The sequence below is a fragment of the Ooceraea biroi genome, chromosome 11 (genome assembly GCF_003672135.1).
Source record: "Ooceraea biroi isolate clonal line C1 chromosome 11, Obir_v5.4, whole genome shotgun sequence".
In the NCBI taxonomy this organism is placed as follows: domain Eukaryota; kingdom Metazoa; phylum Arthropoda; class Insecta; order Hymenoptera; family Formicidae; genus Ooceraea; species Ooceraea biroi.
Genome location: NC_039516.1, coordinates 4885528 through 4907266, shown reverse-complemented (window position 1 = coordinate 4907266; position 21739 = coordinate 4885528). Strand labels below are relative to the sequence as shown.

General features: G+C 40.4%; 1 protein-coding gene across 4 annotated transcripts in view; it reads left to right on the top strand.

Annotated features, from left to right (window-relative positions):
* Positions 1-347: 347 nt before the first annotated feature.
* LOC105275896 (hemicentin-1) overlaps positions 348-21739 on the top strand; it is a 185601-nt gene continuing 164209 nt past the window's right edge. For 3 of the 4 annotated variants that reach the window (XM_011333088.3, XM_011333086.3, XM_011333084.3), the window contains exons 1-2: positions 348-1008; positions 8798-8999. In XM_011333088.3, coding sequence (XP_011331390.1) covers positions 8879-8999 — 121 coding nt within the window. In that variant the 5' untranslated portion in view covers positions 348-1008; positions 8798-8878. Of the gene's footprint in view, positions 1126-8797; positions 9000-21739 lie in introns of all 4 variants that reach the window. The other variant, XM_011333085.3, reaches the window with a different exon arrangement.

The following is a 21739-nucleotide window of genomic DNA, read 5'->3' as shown; positions in this document are numbered from 1 at the left end:
AATCCACTGATTGTTCACCAATTATGATCATTCACTGATGCATCACTTTGTAATCCCATAAGAACACGCCGCGCAGGAGCGATGGTAGGAGGAGAAAATGCGTTTTCCTCTTTTCCAAACCGCCTCCTGGTCATCCTGCTACCCCCATAGTGCGCTCACCCCCGTCTCTCGATTGAAGCTCGCGAGCTTGCACGAAGATTATCGAGCTTGCACGAAGCACGGGTGTCGGCACACGAGAGGGTGAATCTGGACGTGTACGCGCCGCGGGGTGAGTAGCACCCCAACCGGACGGAGGGACGAGAGGGTGGTAGCACAGTGGGGGTAGATCGGAGGACGCTTGTCCGTGCGCGAAAGTTCGCCGGCAGCATCCAGTGACATCGCGGAGCTCGGCGCGCGCGTTTCGTTCGTCGCGTGGAGGGACCGATCCCGCGAATCCACGAATCCGTCGTGGACAATCATCGAGAAATTAAAATCGCAACGTGTCCAAAGAGTCCGGAGTCCGAGAGTGCGGAACGACCGTGCGCGAGTTCACGCACCGTCGCGACGTCGGCATCGAACAGCGATTCTCCCTTGAAGAATCTTTCGAACCTTCCCGTTAGCCCGTTGGAGGATACCGCTCGTTCGCGAAGTGACACACTTGATGACGCTAAGTCGACGACAGGCGGGAGGGAGTATATTATTGCACGCAAGATTATCAGCGCAATCCGGATCGATAACAGTAGTGCGTTGATGATGCAGCGCGCGCTCGAGGACGATGCGGCGAGGAGATGGTCTCCGGGATCGAGTGAATAGTGGCGACGAGGGTCGCAGGTCGTCACGGACGCCGATGATAACCCGTGACACCACGTGTTCGCGACATACGAAGACGACGACGACGACGACACCGGCAACGACGGTGACGTTGACGCCGAGACGACCCGCCGCGGTGATGCCGTGATGCGTGTAACATGTGTGCGAGCTGCATCTAGCTGTGCGTTTTGATCGAGTGTTAAAGGATTGACGGCTCAGGTAACGGTCCTAATTCGGTTCATTTTCGTAGTGATGCTCGTAATGCGGAATGCAGTAGTCACTTGAAGTGTTATGTGCGCGGGACTTCAACGAAAAGCTGCAGATTAAATCTCAAAGGTGTGGCCCGCGCGAGTTTAATTGTGCTGTCCTGTCAGATTTTATTCTTCTCGCGTTCCCTTCTCCTCGTATTTTTTCCGATGCTTTTTTAATCTCATAAAGCGGAAAGATATTTTCGTTAATTTTCAAACATATTTCCAAATGTTAAATTGGGTATGCGTTGTTGCATTGCACGCATAAGAGAGAAGTGTATAATTAAAAACAGAAATAATTACTCTATATTAGTGAAAATGTCGTTAAATAATATTAGTGGAGGCTAACCGCTTTCTCTATGCATATTTGAAATATTTGCGTTCTATAACTTATCAGTGAGAGATACAAGTCCACATTCTGTCAATATAAAATTCCAATTTAAAATTTAATCGAGTTTACCGTTATACTTATCAAAACTGAGGAAATTGGTAGCGTTTTGTAGTACATCGATTTGTGACAGTTTTTAATTTCTGTTGACACATTATTACTAAATTGTTCCATTTACAACGATTTTGGTAACAATACAATCCCAATGTTGTTCATCAAGCATTTTTATTATCCAATATAGTCGCGATGAAGGTGCAACCAGAAAGTAAATGCGATTCAACTAAAAACAATAAAAAAATAAAAACACTGAGTTTTTTTGTAAATATACTAGTATTCAGTATTGCTAGTTGCAATACTAGGAAGATTAAATAATAGCTGCCGTAGAAAATCAAATACACAGAACGTTTGCCAGCACCAATAAGCTTCCGTCAAAATTATATTGACGTAGAAACATACATTGACGTTGCAAACCACGAAAACGTTTTCCCGTTTCGAATCCAGCGAAACATTAACAGTCGAAAGAGTGAGTGCGCCATGTTTCACTTGTTATCCAGTTCCTCCTCCGACCTCGGAGTGATTGGTGAATATAATAGTCGGCTTTCCATAAACGTACGCGAAAAAAAGAATCTTTTACACATGAGAGGGTTCGTTCAAACGCGATGAATAGCTTTTCAGCTCGTTAACTTTGCGCGTGATCGATTGTTTCATTGTAACCCGTTTCAATTTTCAATTCACTTAGGTCTATTAGTGTTCTTTATTTACCGAACTCTACTAATTTCCACGATCTCCACGATTAGTCATTTATAGAATTATAAACTCTCGTCTGTTTCTCTCTCTAATTCTCTTTGTTTGCGATGTTTGAACGAACATTCAAATGTCGGAAAAAATAATGGAACTTTTCATCCTTGAGTGAGTAATGTCCTAAGAGAAAGTCTTTTTTGTTTATGAATATAGAAAGAAAGTACGCCACCGACGAAAGTACAAGTAGCTGCCTATTCGAAACTTCTGTGATATTACACGTTGCAGCACAGGGATGAAAAAATGAGGGTGCGCTTTCATCGACCAGTGCACTTAAGGCAAATTAAGTGGCTCGCGCGCCATAAACTTAGTCTCTCAACGAAATACTCGGAGGAAGCAATGTAGTTTTTATAAAACAGGCGCCGAAAGGAGGAAAGTCGCGCGGGCGATTGACCCAAAATTTCGTTTCGTTACGAGCGAGCGAGCAAGCTTTCGACGAATTCGTTGTTTCAGCTTTGCGAAAACAGTCTCGGCATCTTTCGCGAAAACTTGTTAGAATGCGATCCGTATCTTAGCTCTCTCTTTCGAGACATCGAGGATGCTTGTTGCTGCAATGTCTGTTTAGGGAAATTCTTGTTGAATTGCAAGACAACTTCGAAGTTCGAACACGTATAATATACCGCGTTTGCACTATTGGATATAGTTTATATTTTTTGTTCAGCGTTTAAATCCATTTAGATCTGACAAACGAGTGTTTGCGATACAAATGCAGCGAAATGATTTATAAACGAGTTAATTAATAATTAATAATTAATGGCAATATACTAATCTGTTACCATATTACCGCATGCGGCAATATTAACACGTAACGTGATAATAAATTACCATTTCATGCAATATACGTGCAATAAACGTAACTCCCCATAAAATTTTCGCCTTATAAAAGTTTAATCCCTACATTTACATCCGTAAATAGATCACGATAATTTGTTATCCATTAATTCAGCAAACTTGAGCGCGTTCCTTTCAAATTGTTAGAAATTACAAGGGGCGATCCAGCAACTAATAAAATAATAGAGCCGCGTAATCCGTAACGAGGAAAACGACGAGGGCGAACTGCTTTTATTCCACCCCGTGGAAATCACTGTTCTATTAAACGTGTTAATTTCCCGACCGACATTGTCTGACGATTCCGTTCGCTTGCTGTCGTCGAACGCTCGTCTTTGATGTCTGCGCGCGAGCACTCCCGCGGAGTTCCCCAGTCTTCGGGTTCACGTCAGGGAAGTCGCTCTCCCGAGCCCGAGCCGAGTAATGGCCGTTTAAGAGCTCCCTGAAAAGCCCAGAAGCGACTCCGAGGCTCCTCGATATCTCGTTTATCGGAACTTCCTGGACCAGTCATTCGCTCAGCTTACCGTCAGACCCCATTATTCTTCGCGCTAATTCGACGTCATGATATTAACTGAAAAGTTTCAATCTATTTTTAAATTTGCTCGACTTCGCAATGACATACATGCGATTTCACATGCGAGAAAATAATGTGTTTCGTAATATCTTAATTTTGATTAACAAAACTAATTGTTTTGTATCTTTCTATTTCAAAACATTTTTATAATTTATTTAAGATCGTTATTTTATGACTTGAAGATGGAAGAGAGAACAAACATCTATCATGTATCATCTATCATTGGATATTATTACATCTCTTTCAAGGTGTTAATGCATAATAATAAAATGTGCATTTTGCATAGAATAGCGTTAGAGAATTTTGGTAACGTGTTGTATTTTTCCAGTTTTCTATAAATTAAATAAATTAAATAAGTTTTCTATAAATAGAGATAATTTTTGCTCGATAATCCAGCATGCAAGGTGGAATATGCGATTCACCAATCGCAATTTAGCAAGAGCACAATCTTCTAAAACGATCATTGTCTGCCGACGTACACTCTTTCTCGGAACGAATCTCTTGTCACGTAGTGATTGTAGCACGATGGTTCGGCACAAAAGCAGATAGAACTAACTCCGTGTGTCCGATGTGGAACACGTCGGAAGGACAACTCTCTTCTCCACCGGCCGCACTAACGCGCGCTGTAACCACTTTCTGGCGTTCTCTTCAAATGCGCCCCGATAGAAGCAAAAGAGAGAGAGAGAATAGCAAATAAGAACAAAAAGCACTTACAAAGCACAAAGAAATGGACGTGTTCTGCGATGTCGGCGGAAGAGTTGCGTGCCCACTTCCGATAATTCGATCGATCAATATCCGTTGTTATATAATTGAATCATTTACTATCTTTTTATCTAAAACGTGAAAATTGTCGCTGAAATATTTTATCTCGGTTTATCAGTGTATATTTTCTTTAAAAAGTTAATGTATTATTTCATAATTTATATTTTCATATTAAACAAAAAGACATTTGCACATGGTTTGTCAAAAGAAATTCAATATTTATATAGTTAAAAAATATTATTTCTGTGCAATATTATATTCTTTTTGATTTGTATGCAAAATTCTTATGCTTCGTATGTATTATGTATCTCATGTTATAATTATTAAATGTAAGTAAATATAATATCGTCATAAATAATAAGAGATACCATCTTTGTATTATCAACACAAGATTCCTTATTTTATGAAACAGCGTTATATAGAGAAAAATAATCGCAAAAATAACTACTTTCAAAAGTTGATATGACATCGATACTTTTTGCCGATTATCCGATTGTCCGATTGGTTTCGCAGAAACTATCGGGGCAGTGCAGACACGCCCTAAGAGCCATCGATTTATACATTTACTTTAGGCGGCAATGCTCGCTGTCGCATTTTCCGCTTCTTCGACCGGAAGCAGGAAGTTCGTTTTGCTCGAGGCGTAAAAATACGAAAGGTAAAGCATTGAAAGTCGGATTGAGATGAAGGGAATTTCAGTTGTTACGCGAGATACATCGCTTCATTAATAGTACTCCAGGGACGAGATAAATTTGTGCATTAAAAATATCACATAACAATTTCGCGAATTACAGAATTAATCGAATAAATAACTTAAAGTCAGGATGCTAAAATAATCAGTTGAATCATCAACATTGAAGAATCATAAATAAACTATAAGGCATCTCTCTTTTCTAGAGATTGGAGAAATAACCTGTACTATCTTAATTGCTGTACGTGATACCATTAATTATTTTGACGACTGTTATTGTTGCGATTACTCTAAAATCTTATCGAGCTACTTAATTAATTATCTTAACCGAAAATTTAGCCGCGAGGGTTGCAGATCTTGTTATCTATGCCATGGCATCCTTTGAATGTAACACGATCTTAGTCTGTATTATCCTTCAGTCCGTATTCTCCTCGCGGAATAATCGTGCTCGCAAATCTCATAGGATGGACTGGAGGAAGTGACGCAGCTCGTTCACCAAAACGTCGATTCGCGTTCCGCCCTCGAGGCGCGTAGTTTGCCGGTCGCTTTACAACTCGCCGGAAATGACCGGAAGCACTGGTAGCACGATCTATCCACTGAAGAGAGAGCAAAAACCGAGAAGGAGCGACTGAGGGCTCGAGGACGAGGCGAGTCATCGATGAGAAAGAATCTTCCATTAAATCTGGCGACCGGCGGTCCCTCCATTAAACCGTCCGTATAAAATTCAATTTCGCCTTTTTTCACCTTCCCTACCCTCTCCATCTCTATCCGGTCAATTTTCAATAATTCGATTTTCACGGAATTGCTTTTAATCATTTTATTACCAGCCCTCACAATGCCGTCTCCAATCTTTACGAATTTGTGGGCAGGAGTCGAGAGGATTTGTGAGTCGCGTTAATCACATCCATCAGTATGGTTTCATTACTTTTGCGCTATCAAGAAGAATAATGGAATTATCAAATGCAATTTTATATATGGCAAAAAATCTACTCTTGAAATTAAAGGAGCGGTGGCTTTGTATGTCAGATATTTTATATGTTATAGCTATATTGTACATATAATATGTCTTGCATTCGCGTTTTCATAGGTATAAAAGGGTTCGGACCGCAACGTAACGAATCCTTTGTCGTGTATCCTCACTACAAGCCATCCAGATAAACAGTGCATATTCCCGCGCATGTTGACCAACGATTTTTCGCGACTTTGTTTATTTGCTGGATGCATCGACGGGTTTTTCGTCGATGTCGCGTTGTCGCGTTTACACCGTGCTTCGATCGCGGTGAGGCGTTTGTTTTTTTAGCAAATGGTAATATATCGCGAAATGTTTATCTTCGTTTAGCGTTACTGGTAAAAGAGTTGTAATATTGATGCAAGCTACAGCGTGAAAATGAAGTTATGGCATCGCGAGAACGCTACGGTTGATGAAAATCGGCTTTCTGAATCGAATACGGTCGTGTGAATGTGCTCTATTCTATGCTTCTAAGCAACTTAGTCGCACGTCCAAGTAAACCATGCTTTTTTTCTTATGATCCAGGACTGATTGTTTCTTATCTATCTTCAGAATCCAAACAGTACGTCGTGCATCGTGATTGTTAATTTGTTAACGTATTTTTATTTTATGAAATTAATCTTTTGTATATTGGGAAACGTTTACGTAATACGCAAAAACAACTAATTCTCATTGCACGTCTATTTGTAACGTACGATGAACGTGTCGCAAATTTCGCAAATTTATTTAACTGATTGTTATTTTATGAGATGTATTTTTTCATAGTAGGAAGCGTTTGCGTTAGATGGAAATGGCAATATTTGATTTATTACTTCGCATCTACCTGTATGTAACTCAATTAACTGTGTCCCGAATTTATTACCTCGCGAATTCATGTTGCGAATATCTATTTTAGGAAATAAAATTTTTCTCACATGCGTGCGAGAATCGTAGAAATGGTAATCTGATCTATCGCAATATATCGTAATTCATAATTCATTAATTGAATTCATGAATCGTTAATAGTTGAGTAATGACGATGCGCTAATCAGGATGACTGTTGCTTCGCTAAACTAGCCCACAGGTGATAGATACGAAAAGAGAAATCAGCGCGCCAAATAATCTGCTTTGTTCCTGCACAAAAGAAACCATTCACCCTGCCGCGTTTCGTAGATTTCCCACGAGCTTCATGGTACGCGCATGGAGTTCCGAAACATGCCGAACATTTTTCTCTTCGCGCACCATCATTATTTTCGTATTCGCGATCCTCTGTTCGACGATGTGCGGAATCTATCGCGAAGAAAAGGGCATCGCGAGATGCGGACAATTTTCTGTGACAATAATCGGTCAATATCTCGCGATCAATATCGCACGCCCATTGATCGCGCTGTAGTTTCGCTTTTCCTCGCAAATTCTGTAGAAATCCCATCATTGTTTCGCCTTTTTGCAACAACGTATCTTTTTGATAATTGCAGTGCCGGAAAAAGAGTACGCGCATGCGGACGTAGGATACGTAGGCTTTTCCGGTGAACTGTCGTTGTTCGACAACGATTCCAAAAAGAAGTTTAATATCTCCCATAATTCAAATTTTGAAAAAGTTTAGCATGTTGCACAATTATAAAATGGATCAAGTTGAATACGTGACTGTTTTTTGTTACGAGTAAACGAAAATTATTTTTTCCGACTTTTGGATTTTTTAGAGTTACTTTGATATTTCCAGATTCAATAAAATAAATATTGGAGGCAAATGAAATTAAATTTGTGGATAAATATTTTGTTGACACGAAGCTTCGATATCACGCCACATGTCTATCTCGCTTTCACGTGTTAAATTTTTTCAACCTTTATATGCTATTCGAGCGCTGTAATTCTAAAGTAAACGCGTTCGTTGAAGTTAGAATTTCGATTGGTAAAAGTTACATAAAAAAGAGTTTATTAGTCGAGAAAAACCAAGAGAAGTGGCTGGAAATTTTTAAATTATATTTGTTCAGCAATCGTGTTAAAACTCGTTGGAGGGGAACTTTTCATCGAGTGTGAAAATTTCCTAAAAGAACATAAAACTCAACGTTTTTGATGCCGCGTTGTTTGGAATGATCGATCGACTGTATAGCTTTGTATCAATTTACCCGGATGAACCGTCGATCGCTATTAACCCGCTACTGTAGTACGCATTGAACGCAGCAACGAAATTAACAACAAACGCGTTATCACACGTGGCTGTTACTGCTCAATGCTGGTTACACATGTCGATCGTATCGTGGCACAAAATTTCGTTGAAAACGATTCGAATGAAGCATTGAACTGTCAGAAGCCGAAAGTTTTACAGCTGTGCATCCAATATCATGAAATCTACTTTCCTTTATATATATATTGAGTTGTATAACCTATATTTATATGTATTGAGTTGTATAACATATATTCTTTATTAAAAACACTAAACAAACAAGAGATTACAACCCACTATATAGAAGAAAACAACGATACAGATAATCTATATTCAGAATATGCAACGATAAAAGTGTCTTCAATGCTTCTCAGCCAATCAGATAGTTTTTAAGCTTTTAGAAACTTTTAAGCTTTTATCATTGTAAGCATATTTTCTGAATATGGGCCAATACGTTTTTCGTATTGTAAACAAAATAAGGTAAAAGTTGCAATACAATAATGTAAATATATGAGAAATGTTTTATTTTATTATTCTCTTACTAATGGAAAACGAATTGCTTGTTGACAGGATATTGCGTGAGAATCGAACGAGACGCGAACCACGTTAGAATGGTTCGAGGGTGAAATCGGCTAAGAGACGTTCGTCAGTATGCTGCGGATATTGATAGTAGTGACGTGCATCGAGATATCGACGCTCGCCAGTGCACAGTTGAAACGGACTACTTCCTTTAATGCGAATGATGCGAACAGCGACGAACCTAATCACCCAAGTGAGTACATAAACAAGAAATTCGTTGCTTCTCATGAATTTGTAATAATTATATTCTGCTAAATTTAAAGACCAGACAATTAAGATTTAGCCTTTAAATTGGTTATTCGGAAAATTTGCACTAGCAAGATCGGCGTGAAACAATAATCAAGCAACTTGCTGCTTAACTTGTCTATGTGGTGGTGATATACGGATTAATTAAGGATACATACTTAACAGTTTGGTCGAATTTGGAGCTGCTCTGCTCTGACTAACAGTCGACCATTGACAAATACGGATCCATCAACCAGAAACTAATTATCAACTCGAGAGACTTCGGCTCTCCTGCATACGTAGAGAAATCATCGAAAAAATACAAGACTCATCCAATATTCAGATAAATGGGTGAATTTATAATATAAAATCGAGCTAGTCGTAGAGAAATTCAAATTCATCCCTGGCTCATTTAGGGAGCGCGAACGCATGCTTCGGATTCAACCGAGGGTTGCGATGCACGAGCGTAATGCGTTCTCATGCACTCTTTGTGCACCAACACGTACATGTACGTACATGTGCGTGCGCGCGGGCGGGTCGCCGAGTGCACCAGGAGAAACAATTTGTTAAAATAGCCACGGGAACGTGCCCCGACGCGAGGATGCTCGCTTTTGCCGGTCGTGTTGTGCAAACCGGCCAATGCGAGAGCGTCCATACGATAGCGAAATGGCGAGGGTAAACTACTCGTGCAAATTGCCGGCCGCGGAACTTTTTCCCGAATTTATTCGCACGCCGTCTGCCGGTAGAGCGGATATCAAGATTAACGTTTCGCTGGCGAACCCATGAAAGAAGGAGCGAAAAGGGGCGAGAACGGGAATGGCAGGACGAAAGAGCCGATCCGCGCCAACTTCGACGAGCAAGTTCGTCGAAACATATCGAGATTCGCAATTATCGGTCGCCGACCCGCAGCCGGGAATCGACGGCGAAAGTTGCGAAGATCGCACGGAAAGCGACCCGCTCGCTTTAAATTTCCATGCTTCACTCTCGTGCGCGTAGAGTCCACGAAGAACTTTGATAATCGCTGACGCCCTACTACCCTCGGAGGGATAACTTTCTACCTCTCGTTTTATCGCGCCGCGCATTTGCCAGCACGCAGCTATCAATCGACTTTGAGTCGTATGAATTTTTACGGTGCGGTTTTCTGTTTGCTTTTTATCGATTCGGTCGGCCGATCTGTTGTCTCGTTACTCGCATCAGCTTGTCTTTTCCGCTTTACATCTTCGAGCGCATTTTACCGGAAAACGGAAAACGGAACGTTGCTTCCATTTTGATTGTTTACTTCATCGTTATCGCGAATGGTACTGGCCTAGAATAATACTGACTTATAGTGATGTCTTCTTGATCTTGACATGCGGAATCGTTTAGCCAACTAAGTTCTTGGCCTTTGAAGAGATCTTAAAGTTCATAAAATAATTAGCAAGGGTGAAAGCGATACCTACGAATTATGGGGCTTCGCATGTCGGCCGACCGTTGGAAGCTTATACGGTAAAAGCTCAGTGTACTTTATAAGTTTCCTGCACGAGGCCAAACTAATTAGATATGTATGAATAGCCCAAGCGTCGGCCGGGGACATATAATTAATGCGTCCCGCCGGCTAAGTGAGAAATTAATTATAATATGGAAATTGGAGCCGTGTCCTGGTTCTCTTGCACACATGCACGCATTTTCATATGTGCTCTCTTCTGCTATACCCGCATGCCAAAACCTCGCGGCTACGCGAGCTTCCGCCTTCTAGCGAATATATATATATATATATATATATATATATATATATATACAGGGTGTTTCCTAAGTAAGTAGATAAACTTAAGGAGGATATTCCTTGGCTTATTTTAAGAAGAAAAGGTCATATAAACATATGTCCTAAACTGCTTTGTTTTCCAAAAAAGTGCATCACTGTTTTCGTTCACTTTTATGTATATATATATATATATATATATACAGGGTGTTTCCTAAGTAAGTAGACAAACTTAAAGAGGATATTCCTTGGCTTATTTTAAGAAGAAAAGGTCATATATATATATATCAATAAAAGATTTTCTTGACGCAGCATACATGTGCGCGACGTGCGGACACCGTAAACGTGTTTCTTGAAACAGCACGTATGTCGAGTGTGCAGTGCTTTCTTCCCAAATATCTCGTCGAAAAGAGAACTTCGTCTATGCGTGACAAAACCATTCGCTTCTTTGGAGCAAATTTATCACCATATACGCAACCGTATACGCGAGTGTCAAAATGGAAAATTTCACGTAATCTTTCTTTCCGGGTTTAATTTCGTGTGTGATCCTATCGCGTGTATGACACGCAGCATAAACGAAAATAGTTCAGGGGAGACATGGATCGCTTCTCTGGCATCAAATTAGTAAAAAGTACGATGCATTAAATTTAGACCCATGTCGCAAGTCAGCGAAAATATCAGCGGATATCAGCCGGAATCGGTTTAGCTCCTTGGTTAACTACAGGCTAACGATAACTTCGTTGCGCGGTCGAGCCCACAAGAGTTGCCTCGCCAACAAGGGACGAGTTTCGGACGAAACAACTCCTCGAGGCTATCCTAGCCGAAGTTACGGGTTACGGGTAATCTCGTTGACGAGGCTCCGATGCACACACACACACACACACACACACACACACACACGGGATACGTCTGACGAGCTCAGCGATTTTTGAAGTCAAAACCGCGACGCGCACGATAGTACCAGGCCTTCGGCTCGTTAAAAAGTTCGCGGATGATAGATGGTAAGGGATGAAAGTTCGTTATTCTCTTCAGAATACTTTTCAGGATACTTAGGATGATCTTGGGATATCGGTCCTTCAACTCTTTCCAGGCGCGAGCAGATTTTTGATAAATATTCCCTACATTTCTTGTATTGTAAGTAGAACATCGCGAGACATAAAAGTAATAATTTGAAATTTGACAAAGACACATACGAATTAATAATATGCGATAATCTGTTCAACTTGCGCTTAATTCAAGCGAAATATTGCATGAAGTGCTCATCTTGTCTCCTTTTTAAGTTAAAAATTACTTGCGCTTAAAAATTTTGGCTGTAATCTTCTCTTTTCTTTCTTGAACATGGAAACTGAGGCGAAGATAGTTTCAGCTCTGTGTAGAAAGTAGTGAATTTTATAATGCAGCAACATGAGAAACCCTACCGATCTCATTTTCATAGTTTGACTCTCAGGTGCGGAACTTATTCGATTAAGGCGCGGCGCACGGAGTTGCAAAAATACGTCGCGTTGTTCGGTTCGCAAATCGAGGTCGCCGCGGTCAACGGGCCTCTCTCGCTCGTTAACGAGTTCGCGAGTTTGCCGAAGTCCCGTCTTGGGTAGCCTCGACAACGAGTTGGGGATTCCGCTTAACTCGTTGCTTTGGTAAACTCGAGGACACTTTGTTAAGCTTAATCTCCTTTCACGGTTATTGGGTTCCGCTCTTTACGAACAAAAGGACGCGAAAGGGACTTAAGTCCTCTGGGGGATATATTGACGGCCATATTGCGCAGGTCCTCGCGGAAAACTCATTTGGGATTTTATCAACTTCGCGAAAGTCGGAAAGTAACCTTCAGTGTGGTAATTTTTCTATACCTTTTATACGTTAATTGAGAGATTTATAGTGAGGAAAGATTGCGTCTTTGTGGAAGGAGCAAAGAAATGCATTCACGCTTATTACCGGACGGGCATGTTTTCACGTTTAAATGGATCTGGAAGGAGAGAGAGAGGATACAAAAGCAGATACCGGTGCTTTGTTTTCTCATACAATTAATTGTTGATATTGCTTTTCAGTCGGAACTGAATACAAGTCTTGAGAGAACACGCGATCAACAATAAATCTCTAAATATTCTTTCCAATAAAAAGAACCTCGCTTTCGGGAGGAGATTTTAATACTTTTTTATGCTGTGCTTAAAGTGCATTCTAGGAACATGGCATGCATAGTCATTATATTGCAACGCCCTGACAACCGGTAGCACGGTCTTAGCGATTATCAACGTTTTAATAAAATCTTGCTTCATCAGCATCTCATAAAAAGCGGTTAAGAAAGAAGTTTCTACCATGGTAGTGATACAAAAGAATTAAGTTGATAAAAGACGCCTTTGTAAAGATCACCGGATGATGTCAGAGTGGTTACTACGGTGTTTTATGTAGGATATATATATATATATATATATATATATCTAAAACTTATGTTTTTCCCGCGATTAAAACAATATAATATTATATTATATAATTTATAATTTATATTAACATAACAATATTATATTATATAATTAGTTCACATATTGTACAATAAATTGGAATATCGAAACGGTTTTATTTTTTAAAACTTTTTCTTTGTTTCGCATAATATTCTATTCAACATTGCAATACACAAACGTATTATACCGAAAAACAAAAAAGTATTCGATATTCTTGCGGTCTTTTGCAAGTTTTTTTTATTAAAATGCATGTTTGGAAAAACGTGTATCGATAAAAAGTAAATTCACCGTATACATAAAAGATCCCGAAAAATTGCACGGTTGACCAAAAATAAAACGCCAGGAGATGAAACTCTGTCAAAAAGCGCGTATTGTTTTCTGAAAAAGAAAGGAAAAGAGAAAGATTACACGTTAAAAATATTAATCTATTGAAAATATACATTTTTATTTTACATTGTGATAAAGGTTTTGTATATTTTGCACAATAGTACCGGATTCTGACATATTTTGATGTGTGACTTGCTCTGATCTCTGACTCATTCAACACATTCAACATCAGACGCGAAAATCTCGCGAATTAAAACGTGCTCGGACAGAGAGACAATAAAAGAGCGGTTCATCCACGCGCCGCAATTTAGGTCGAGGCGACAGGGGTACGCGATAAATGCATGGCCCTTTAAGTGGTCGCTTCGTGGCGGCGTGAGAAGGGTCCTCGCGTGAGAGACCCTCGCTAGTGAAATACGGCGAAAAAATTGTCCCCACGGGGACGTCGTGCACGAACCGGGTCGATTTAGATAAAAATTTCCGACGTTTGTCACGCTCTCCCCTAATTAAAGGCGCCGGGATTAATGGCGGCAATTTCCCGACGAGTCCTCGGCCGATCGATCTGCTTAACCATTCAAGTTTCTTTCCCGCGCGAACCCTCGTCCTTGTTCAGGAAGTTCCGACTCGTCAGGAACATGAGAGACATCGATCGTTCTCGTTGTCCTCGTCCTCGGTGTTGTCGTCATAGTCGGTGATTGTTTCAGCTCGTGCAACTTTGTCGTCGCTGTTGCAGTTGCGCGTACAGCACCACCCACTTACCGAAGTACACTCGCGCGCGCGCGTGAAATTAAACTTTTTACTTTCGCATGGAGAGTAATCGAACGGGAAAGAAGCTGAGAAAAAAGCCTTGGCGACCGACGCAGCGACTGTAAATTCGTTAGTATAATGGGGCGAACGGATGCGCAACGATGCACTTCGTTAATGATGCTGCTAATTCCGTTGTTGGAACATGGTGTGTTGTTATTAATGGTGGGAACAAGTGATTACCACGTGAAATGGTATTAATAATGTTTGACTTTGTCATTGCTTTGTGCGTATCATCGGGTGCAAAGCTTCACTCTCGCTGGATCCTTATTAATTATGAGATGATTGCGTATAAATGCGAGTAATATAAATGTTTGTCTTAATAATAAATGTTTAAATGTTTATGGATCATAAATATTATATCATATTAATCAGAAAATTACGAAAGACGAAAAGTTGCAAATCATCCTCCAGAATTCTTTTATAATATAGAACATCTTTCTCTTTCTTCGAATCAGATCGTATATTAAGATGTTATTAAACTAATACTAATACTAATATTCTTCGCTTGATATTAATTAAAGGATATTAAGGAATTTTGATTTTTATTAGTTACTCTGAAGCTCATTCTCTTCAGATACTCTTTAGTTTAACTACAGTTTCGGAAAGTTTATACTTTCTTATCTATTTTAAATAAAAATCCACTTTATATAGATGGAGAAAAGTGCAAATGAAAGAAACGACTGCGTTTCCGCGATATAGCTTTTAAAACGAATACGCAGCAGTAGAGATTGTGCGCAAGGTAAAAAGGGAAAATAATTGAAATAAATTTCATTAATTGAAGTTTTTGCGAAAGTACTCGCGGGATATCACTTATCGATAGCGCTTGCCGCGCTTGCAACTTCGTCAGCGATCCATGGGTACTTTGCCCGTCCGATACATTTGCGTAGGAGATTAAACTTTTCTACTTGAATGGCGGATCGGACTGGGACTGCCGTGTAAAAAGGCGTCCGGTCCCTCGCCTGTACATTTGCGGTCTAACTAAGCAAAAAGGCCGTACCAATTTAATCCGGACAGTTACGGCCAATTTAACATTGGTACCCGAGGGCTTCACCGTGAAAAAAGTTACTCCGGTTACGCAAGGGGCCTTATCGGTCCGATAATAAATTAAACTTCTCGTTCTACCATCGATGTAGCTGTCGAGTCTGTTAACTTTTACATTTTTTTCTTACGACACTCGGCTTGCAATTCTCAAAATATAATGCGGTACATTCCAGCTACCTAAGCAAAATTCAAAACTTTCGTAGAATATTACGTTTATATCTACTGGATCATAAATTTCTTATATTCTACGCAGAGATGTGAAATAAAAAATATTTTTTAACAGAGCAAACATTTTTGTGAATAAAGTACAAAAGGAAGCAAGTTAGATAGAAAAATGATGCAGTTGATACAACTTTTTCATACCTTTACATCGAATGCAAAATTTTTTTAAAGAATTTGTTTGATTTTCCATTCCCTTCATTAACTCTCGGGCGGAATTTTCTCATGGACACGTTAATCACGATGTTCTAATTTAATCCGCGCGTTAAACTCCTCCCCGACCACGGCGACGACGAGTTGCGTCGCCACGTCGACATGACGTGAACGTCGAGAAAAAGTTACGGGCCTTACAGGGCGCCGTAAACTAACTCACCGCGAAAAGCCGCATTAGCGGTTGGGGGTTTGTCGACCGCGATAATTTATTTAAATTAATTCTTCCATGAAACGTAAATTTGTCGACGAACTCGCGTGCACGAATTCTCTGGGCAGATCGAGGTTACGTTTACTTGAAATGATGTTACGCATGTTTCCGCATGATATTATCAGTCCCAGTTTTCGCCAAAGTGGCATCTAATGAGATTCGGAACGTCACAAGGCGCGCGTATACACACACACACATTACCGCTTATTTCCTTCATAAACGGTCGTTGCACCGCGTACGCAGATGCGACATATCTTACTCGCTTAAAGGTACACGCCTAGTTCTTTGGAACGATGATCAGACGCCTCTAACGACTGTTTAAATTAAACTTGTTAACCAACCGCGGATGAGCAAAGGATCGCATCACAGTAAGACGGTATCTATCGGGTCTGCAAACGACAGTTCCACCTCAGATCTTTGATCTGGACCAGCCGCAACGCTTTTGATTCTATCGCCGTCCCGCGTGCTCATCTCCGTTAAAAAAAGTGTCGTTTGGTGACTGAACTAAACTCGTTAACGACTCTGTAATGTTAACGATGTCGCGGGAAGCGAAGTTCATGACTGGAGGATGCATCCTTGGACTTCCGCCAATTTACTTCTCTCTCTCTCTCTCTCTTTGCTGCGTTAATCGTTTTTAGCTCGATTACAGCAATATCGTTATTAATACGAAATTATTATTTATTTTCATTCATTTGCCTCATACTTAACTCAATTACGAATTTATTTATCCTTTACAACGTTCTGTTTTCTCTCTCTCTTTTCATACGAAAATTAAAGGAGAATTGCTTAATTAACCATCCCAACATTCTCATTACGCATTACAAGTATTATGATAATGTCTTGTGAAAGTTTTCGTACAAGAAGAATATTTACTTTGGGATGTAGGTTCCTCTTGCAAAATGAAGCTCTCGCACGCGTTTATCCTAAAATAAGCAATTCATTTATAGCGATGAACTTCCGAAAACATGAGACTCATTTAACAAATTTTGCTATACCATGATTGAGTTCCGTAGAGTTCGTAGCGTGTTATGTCGACAATCTAATGCAACTTGACTATTAGCCGAATGCCAGGCGCAGCTGGTGAACTCAAGAATCGCTTCCAGTGTCGAGCAAATTCAGAACTCAAAACTCGAACATGATGAACTTAGCATGACAAGAATTAATTACTATACGCATTACACAATTGCTGCCATTGCTGTCATTGCCGGGCCTGTAAATGAAAATCGTTTGGGTGCAAGAAATTTGATACGAAAATATTTAACGCGTCAAAAGAACTGAAAAATTCATCAGAAATGTGGCACACACAAGAAGATACTTCAACATCAAAGAATCAAAAAAATCTGTAGCCGAGGGAAACAGATAGTAAATTTGCGTTTTGCGACAACTGCTCTTTTCGCGCACCTTCGTGCATTAGAGCCGTCTCATCGTTCCTGAGTCTGCATCCATCTTTTTCTCCTACACGATATTCTCTTTACAATTCCTTTTCCGTGGCCGGCGGCAGCGAAACTGCTGTTGGTGCCGGTGCCCATTGGTGGCGCACTTCGGCGCTTCCAGTAGTTCCGGCCGCGTCAACAACTCGCGCTGCGGTTTATGAATTACGAGCTGTGATCCGCGTAAAGCGACGGGCCAGAGAAAGAGAAAGGCAGGGCAGGAAAGAGCGATGAAGATATAAAATAGACAGAGAGAGAGAGAGAGAGAGAGAGAACAGCATGACACAGGCATAGACACGATGACGCACCGTCGTCAAAGAGGCACGGACTAAATCGTAATTAATCGAGTTCCACCCGCGAACGTGCGGCCGAGTATTCCCGCGAGCCGGTTTTCTATCGCCGCACTTTGTGCCCTGTGTTTTCCAAACTGGCTGCCGCCAGCAACCGGCTTTTAATTGATACGTCCTGCTTGTTAGTCGTGCTAGTGGCTGCACTCTCTCTTTGTTCTTCTTTCTTCTGTCTCTCACTCTCTCTTTCTCCTTTTCTCTTTCTTTCTCATATATCGTCTCTTTCTCGCTTCCGTTGTTGTCTCAAATGCGCCGCCGGCGAAAGGTCTCGGGTGTGCGTGAAATGCAGCTCGGTCAACTGTCCGCACCGCGGTAGTTCCTTTCGCCGCAATTTGCCCGAAATATAGCACAAACGTCAGAATTTGGTGTATACGTTCTGAATATGTATCATTAAATATTATATTATATATTAAAATTGCCAAATAACCAAATTCATATTATCTAATCAAACAATTCAATATTGTATATTATTTATTTAACTTCCTCTACTACGACTGTTTGTTAAATTTTCAAAGATGTGCTCTAATCATTGAATCATAGGAACATCGCACTAACAATAAGATATGATGAGAAGAGAGATAATACTCGATCAGATTGGGCCGTACGGCCAATTACGTTCAATTTCCCTAATAATTATATCCGATATTTACGATCATAACTATCTTAATTGCGTGGTCTCCCTCACATTATTCTACGTGTAAAGAACAGGAATTTAAGTAATTAAGCGCCGAGTTAAATCTTCTCCGAGGTGGAATCGGATTTAAATTACTCGCACGGACGCATTTGAATTACTCGCGCCAAATATTTCCCGATAATTACCTTTTCGTGAGTCGCCGCCGCCGTCCAATGTGAGCGTCGAGAATGATAAAGAGAATTCCTACCGGAACTCGGACCGCAGTTCTTCGTAATCCATCTCAAAGGTGATCGGCGCGCCTTCGCCTCTTCGCTAGGGAAACTTTGCAGCGCGCGTATATCTCCGAGAGGAGCGAGGTAGTATTAGTCGACCGATGGATCGCCTCGAGGCGTCCGAAGTTTTAATTAATCGAGAGTACGGGCCTCAAGGCATTTTTATTAATTTTCTCTCTGTTCTCCGTTCGGCTCTCTTTCCCCGACATCGGCGTCGTCGCAGACAATCCGGCCGAGTTGGCTCCGACCCTCCTCAGAAATCCGAAGGGGGATAATTGCTCCGAAGTTTTAACGGTGTACGCGCGAGTCGGCGCGGGTCCGCGTGAGATTACGATTATCTTGAGTAAACTTTCTACGTATCTCGAGGTATGCACGACGCATTTCGCAAACGTATACGCCGCCGCGAGAACGAAAAAAGGAGACTGTCGTGCCCAAAGTACGTCGCGATAATCCCGTAAATTATGGGGCGGCATGCTACGAGGAGGTACTTAGCTGCTTCTTCTCGACGTATTATCGCGCCCTAACGCGACGAAGATAAGTAATATTTGCGAGTAATATTTGAAACGAAACTCAAGCGTTGGATTGTAACGCTAAAACCATATAATTGTCCATAACAAATAATTTTGACGTACATCTGATATCGACATACGAGTTTTATGTAAATCGAAACCCGTTGTGATTCGCTGATGATGACATGGCGTTCGATTACAGTATTTGCAATAACAAATAACTTATCCTGCCTCTGGATATTAACGTGTGCAATATGTTCGAGTTAAATTATGGAGTGAAATGGATGACGAGTGCGATAAGGATACGATGTATTCCGATTGCATTGTTACGAACTTTGACCGAGCGGCGAAATTGCATTGGCGAATATCGCGCTGTTAAATTCACGAGTAGCGACCATTAAGATATCCAGGAGACATACGTTTGTCGATATATTACTGCGATGATGATTAATGAAGGTGATAGATTTGTCGCACATCAGGATTAGAATCTGCGACTATGATCAGTCGAGTTACAATACGACATGCCACGTGATGCACATTCAACTATTTATGCAAGGTAGCTACTCTGTTTTTTGTTTTGTAGACACAATGGAACGTGAAATTTATTTTACATAACGGTTTGGAATCTCTGGCATGGCGCTACCCATTTGACTAAAAAAGTCGGGCTTTCATAAAAATTATTAAACATTTTTTTGGTTTGCAAATTTTTATATATCTTGCCTCATGTTCATAAACAGCTCTAGAAAATTCAAGAATGTTCCGTACAAACGTTTATGAGATTCTTGCATACATTAATAAAAAAACAGTATAAGCTCGGGAAGTGGTTCCGAGAAGTACCGGAAATGTTGAAATTTTAAAAAATAATTAGACATAAGATCAACTTTTATCTAATAATCGTTAGAATCATAACGTGAAAAGAATATTCCCAAGTTACTGAGTGAGATTTATTTTTCAATCTTTTTCTTTCATACGCACAGTGGAAGAGCAAAATCACGTATATGAAATAATCACGTATATGGAATCATGTATATGGAATAATACATATCTGCGATATTTGCATAGTGAGCAATTGGCGGTAATTAGCAATACAGTAGAATTTAATAAAGTGTATCGCGTGACGAAACTTCGTCGTTGAGTCAATTCAAATTTCGCATCGCGAATATCGATCCGACAAATAGGGGACGCGTAATGCATTTCGCACATATTTGTTATGTTACGTGCAAATAAAATTCATACGATGTCTTGGCATTTGACATGCAGGCAAAGATTGTCAAATAGAAAATGGCATCAGATTTATTATCATTTTTGGACTGAAATCTCAACGTGTTATTCCAGAAATGCTGTCTTCTTTGAAAACATTAGGAACGCAAATGACAATATGCTTAATCTTTATCACATATATTATTATTTGGATTTTATTATAATTATTCATACAACGATTTTTTTAGCAACTGATTTAATCGTTTTATTGCGAGTGTAACAATGCATGCCTACGTGATGTTTAAATCATTATCGAAGAGTGCGAATGCTCGATAATACTTATTGCCGTTGGCAATATTCACAATTCATTATCATCATTGCGCCTGCCGCGGTAATCGGATTAACAATCGCGTAGCGTAACGACGAAATGCGACGCAGCAACGTGATTTCGAAAATTCGGACGGGATTGCACTCGTAATTTCCGCCGACTGACTTTGACGTTCGCAGAAATCATCAGTCGGAAATTCCGCGTGTACCATCAGAAATCGCGGAACAGTTCGCTCGATATAACGCATTTCCTGCTATAATGGTGCTCGAGTAATAAACTCGCTTTAATAATGCCCCCATTAATGTCGTTACTTTTATTATATTATCGTGCTCTAATCCGAACCGCGCCCCGTCGTGCGATATCCGCTTACGCGCGCTGCTTCGGAACGATATGCCGTCCGTTGTTGAAAAATTCATGGGTCTGGCTAATTGCACGTTGGGCGAGTTTATTCGTCCTATTTCGCCGCGTACGTTTCAAGCGTTCCGCATGATAATTCGCCGCGGCGCGATTCCGCCCCCCCCCCCACGAGTGCCACTCGATGCAATTAGCCAGACTGCTAATTACGACGCTTCTTCCCTGCTTCGATTCGTTTTTCGGGAAAACTCATTTTTCCGACCATAGCGCGCTAGCTAAATGATAGTAGGAAAACATGGTTAAAATATATGCCATTCCGTCTATTTAGTTTTTGTTGTTCTTTTTTTATGCTCCTCTTTCTATTCTTTTTTATTATTTTAATGATGAATACGTGCACCGTATTTTATTGACAATATTATGCTGATACATTTGTATGCGTATAATAAAGATTTTAGAACGTAAAATTATGCAGTAAAATATTCATTTATCAACGTAGGTGTACACGAAAATTTTGATTTCGCCAAGTCTTTTAATAAATTTTGGTTGCTCTTTAAAGACGGGCACACTAATTTGGAAATCACTGAGCCGCGATGATGCGGCGGTATACTGAGGTAGACTGAGCTACATG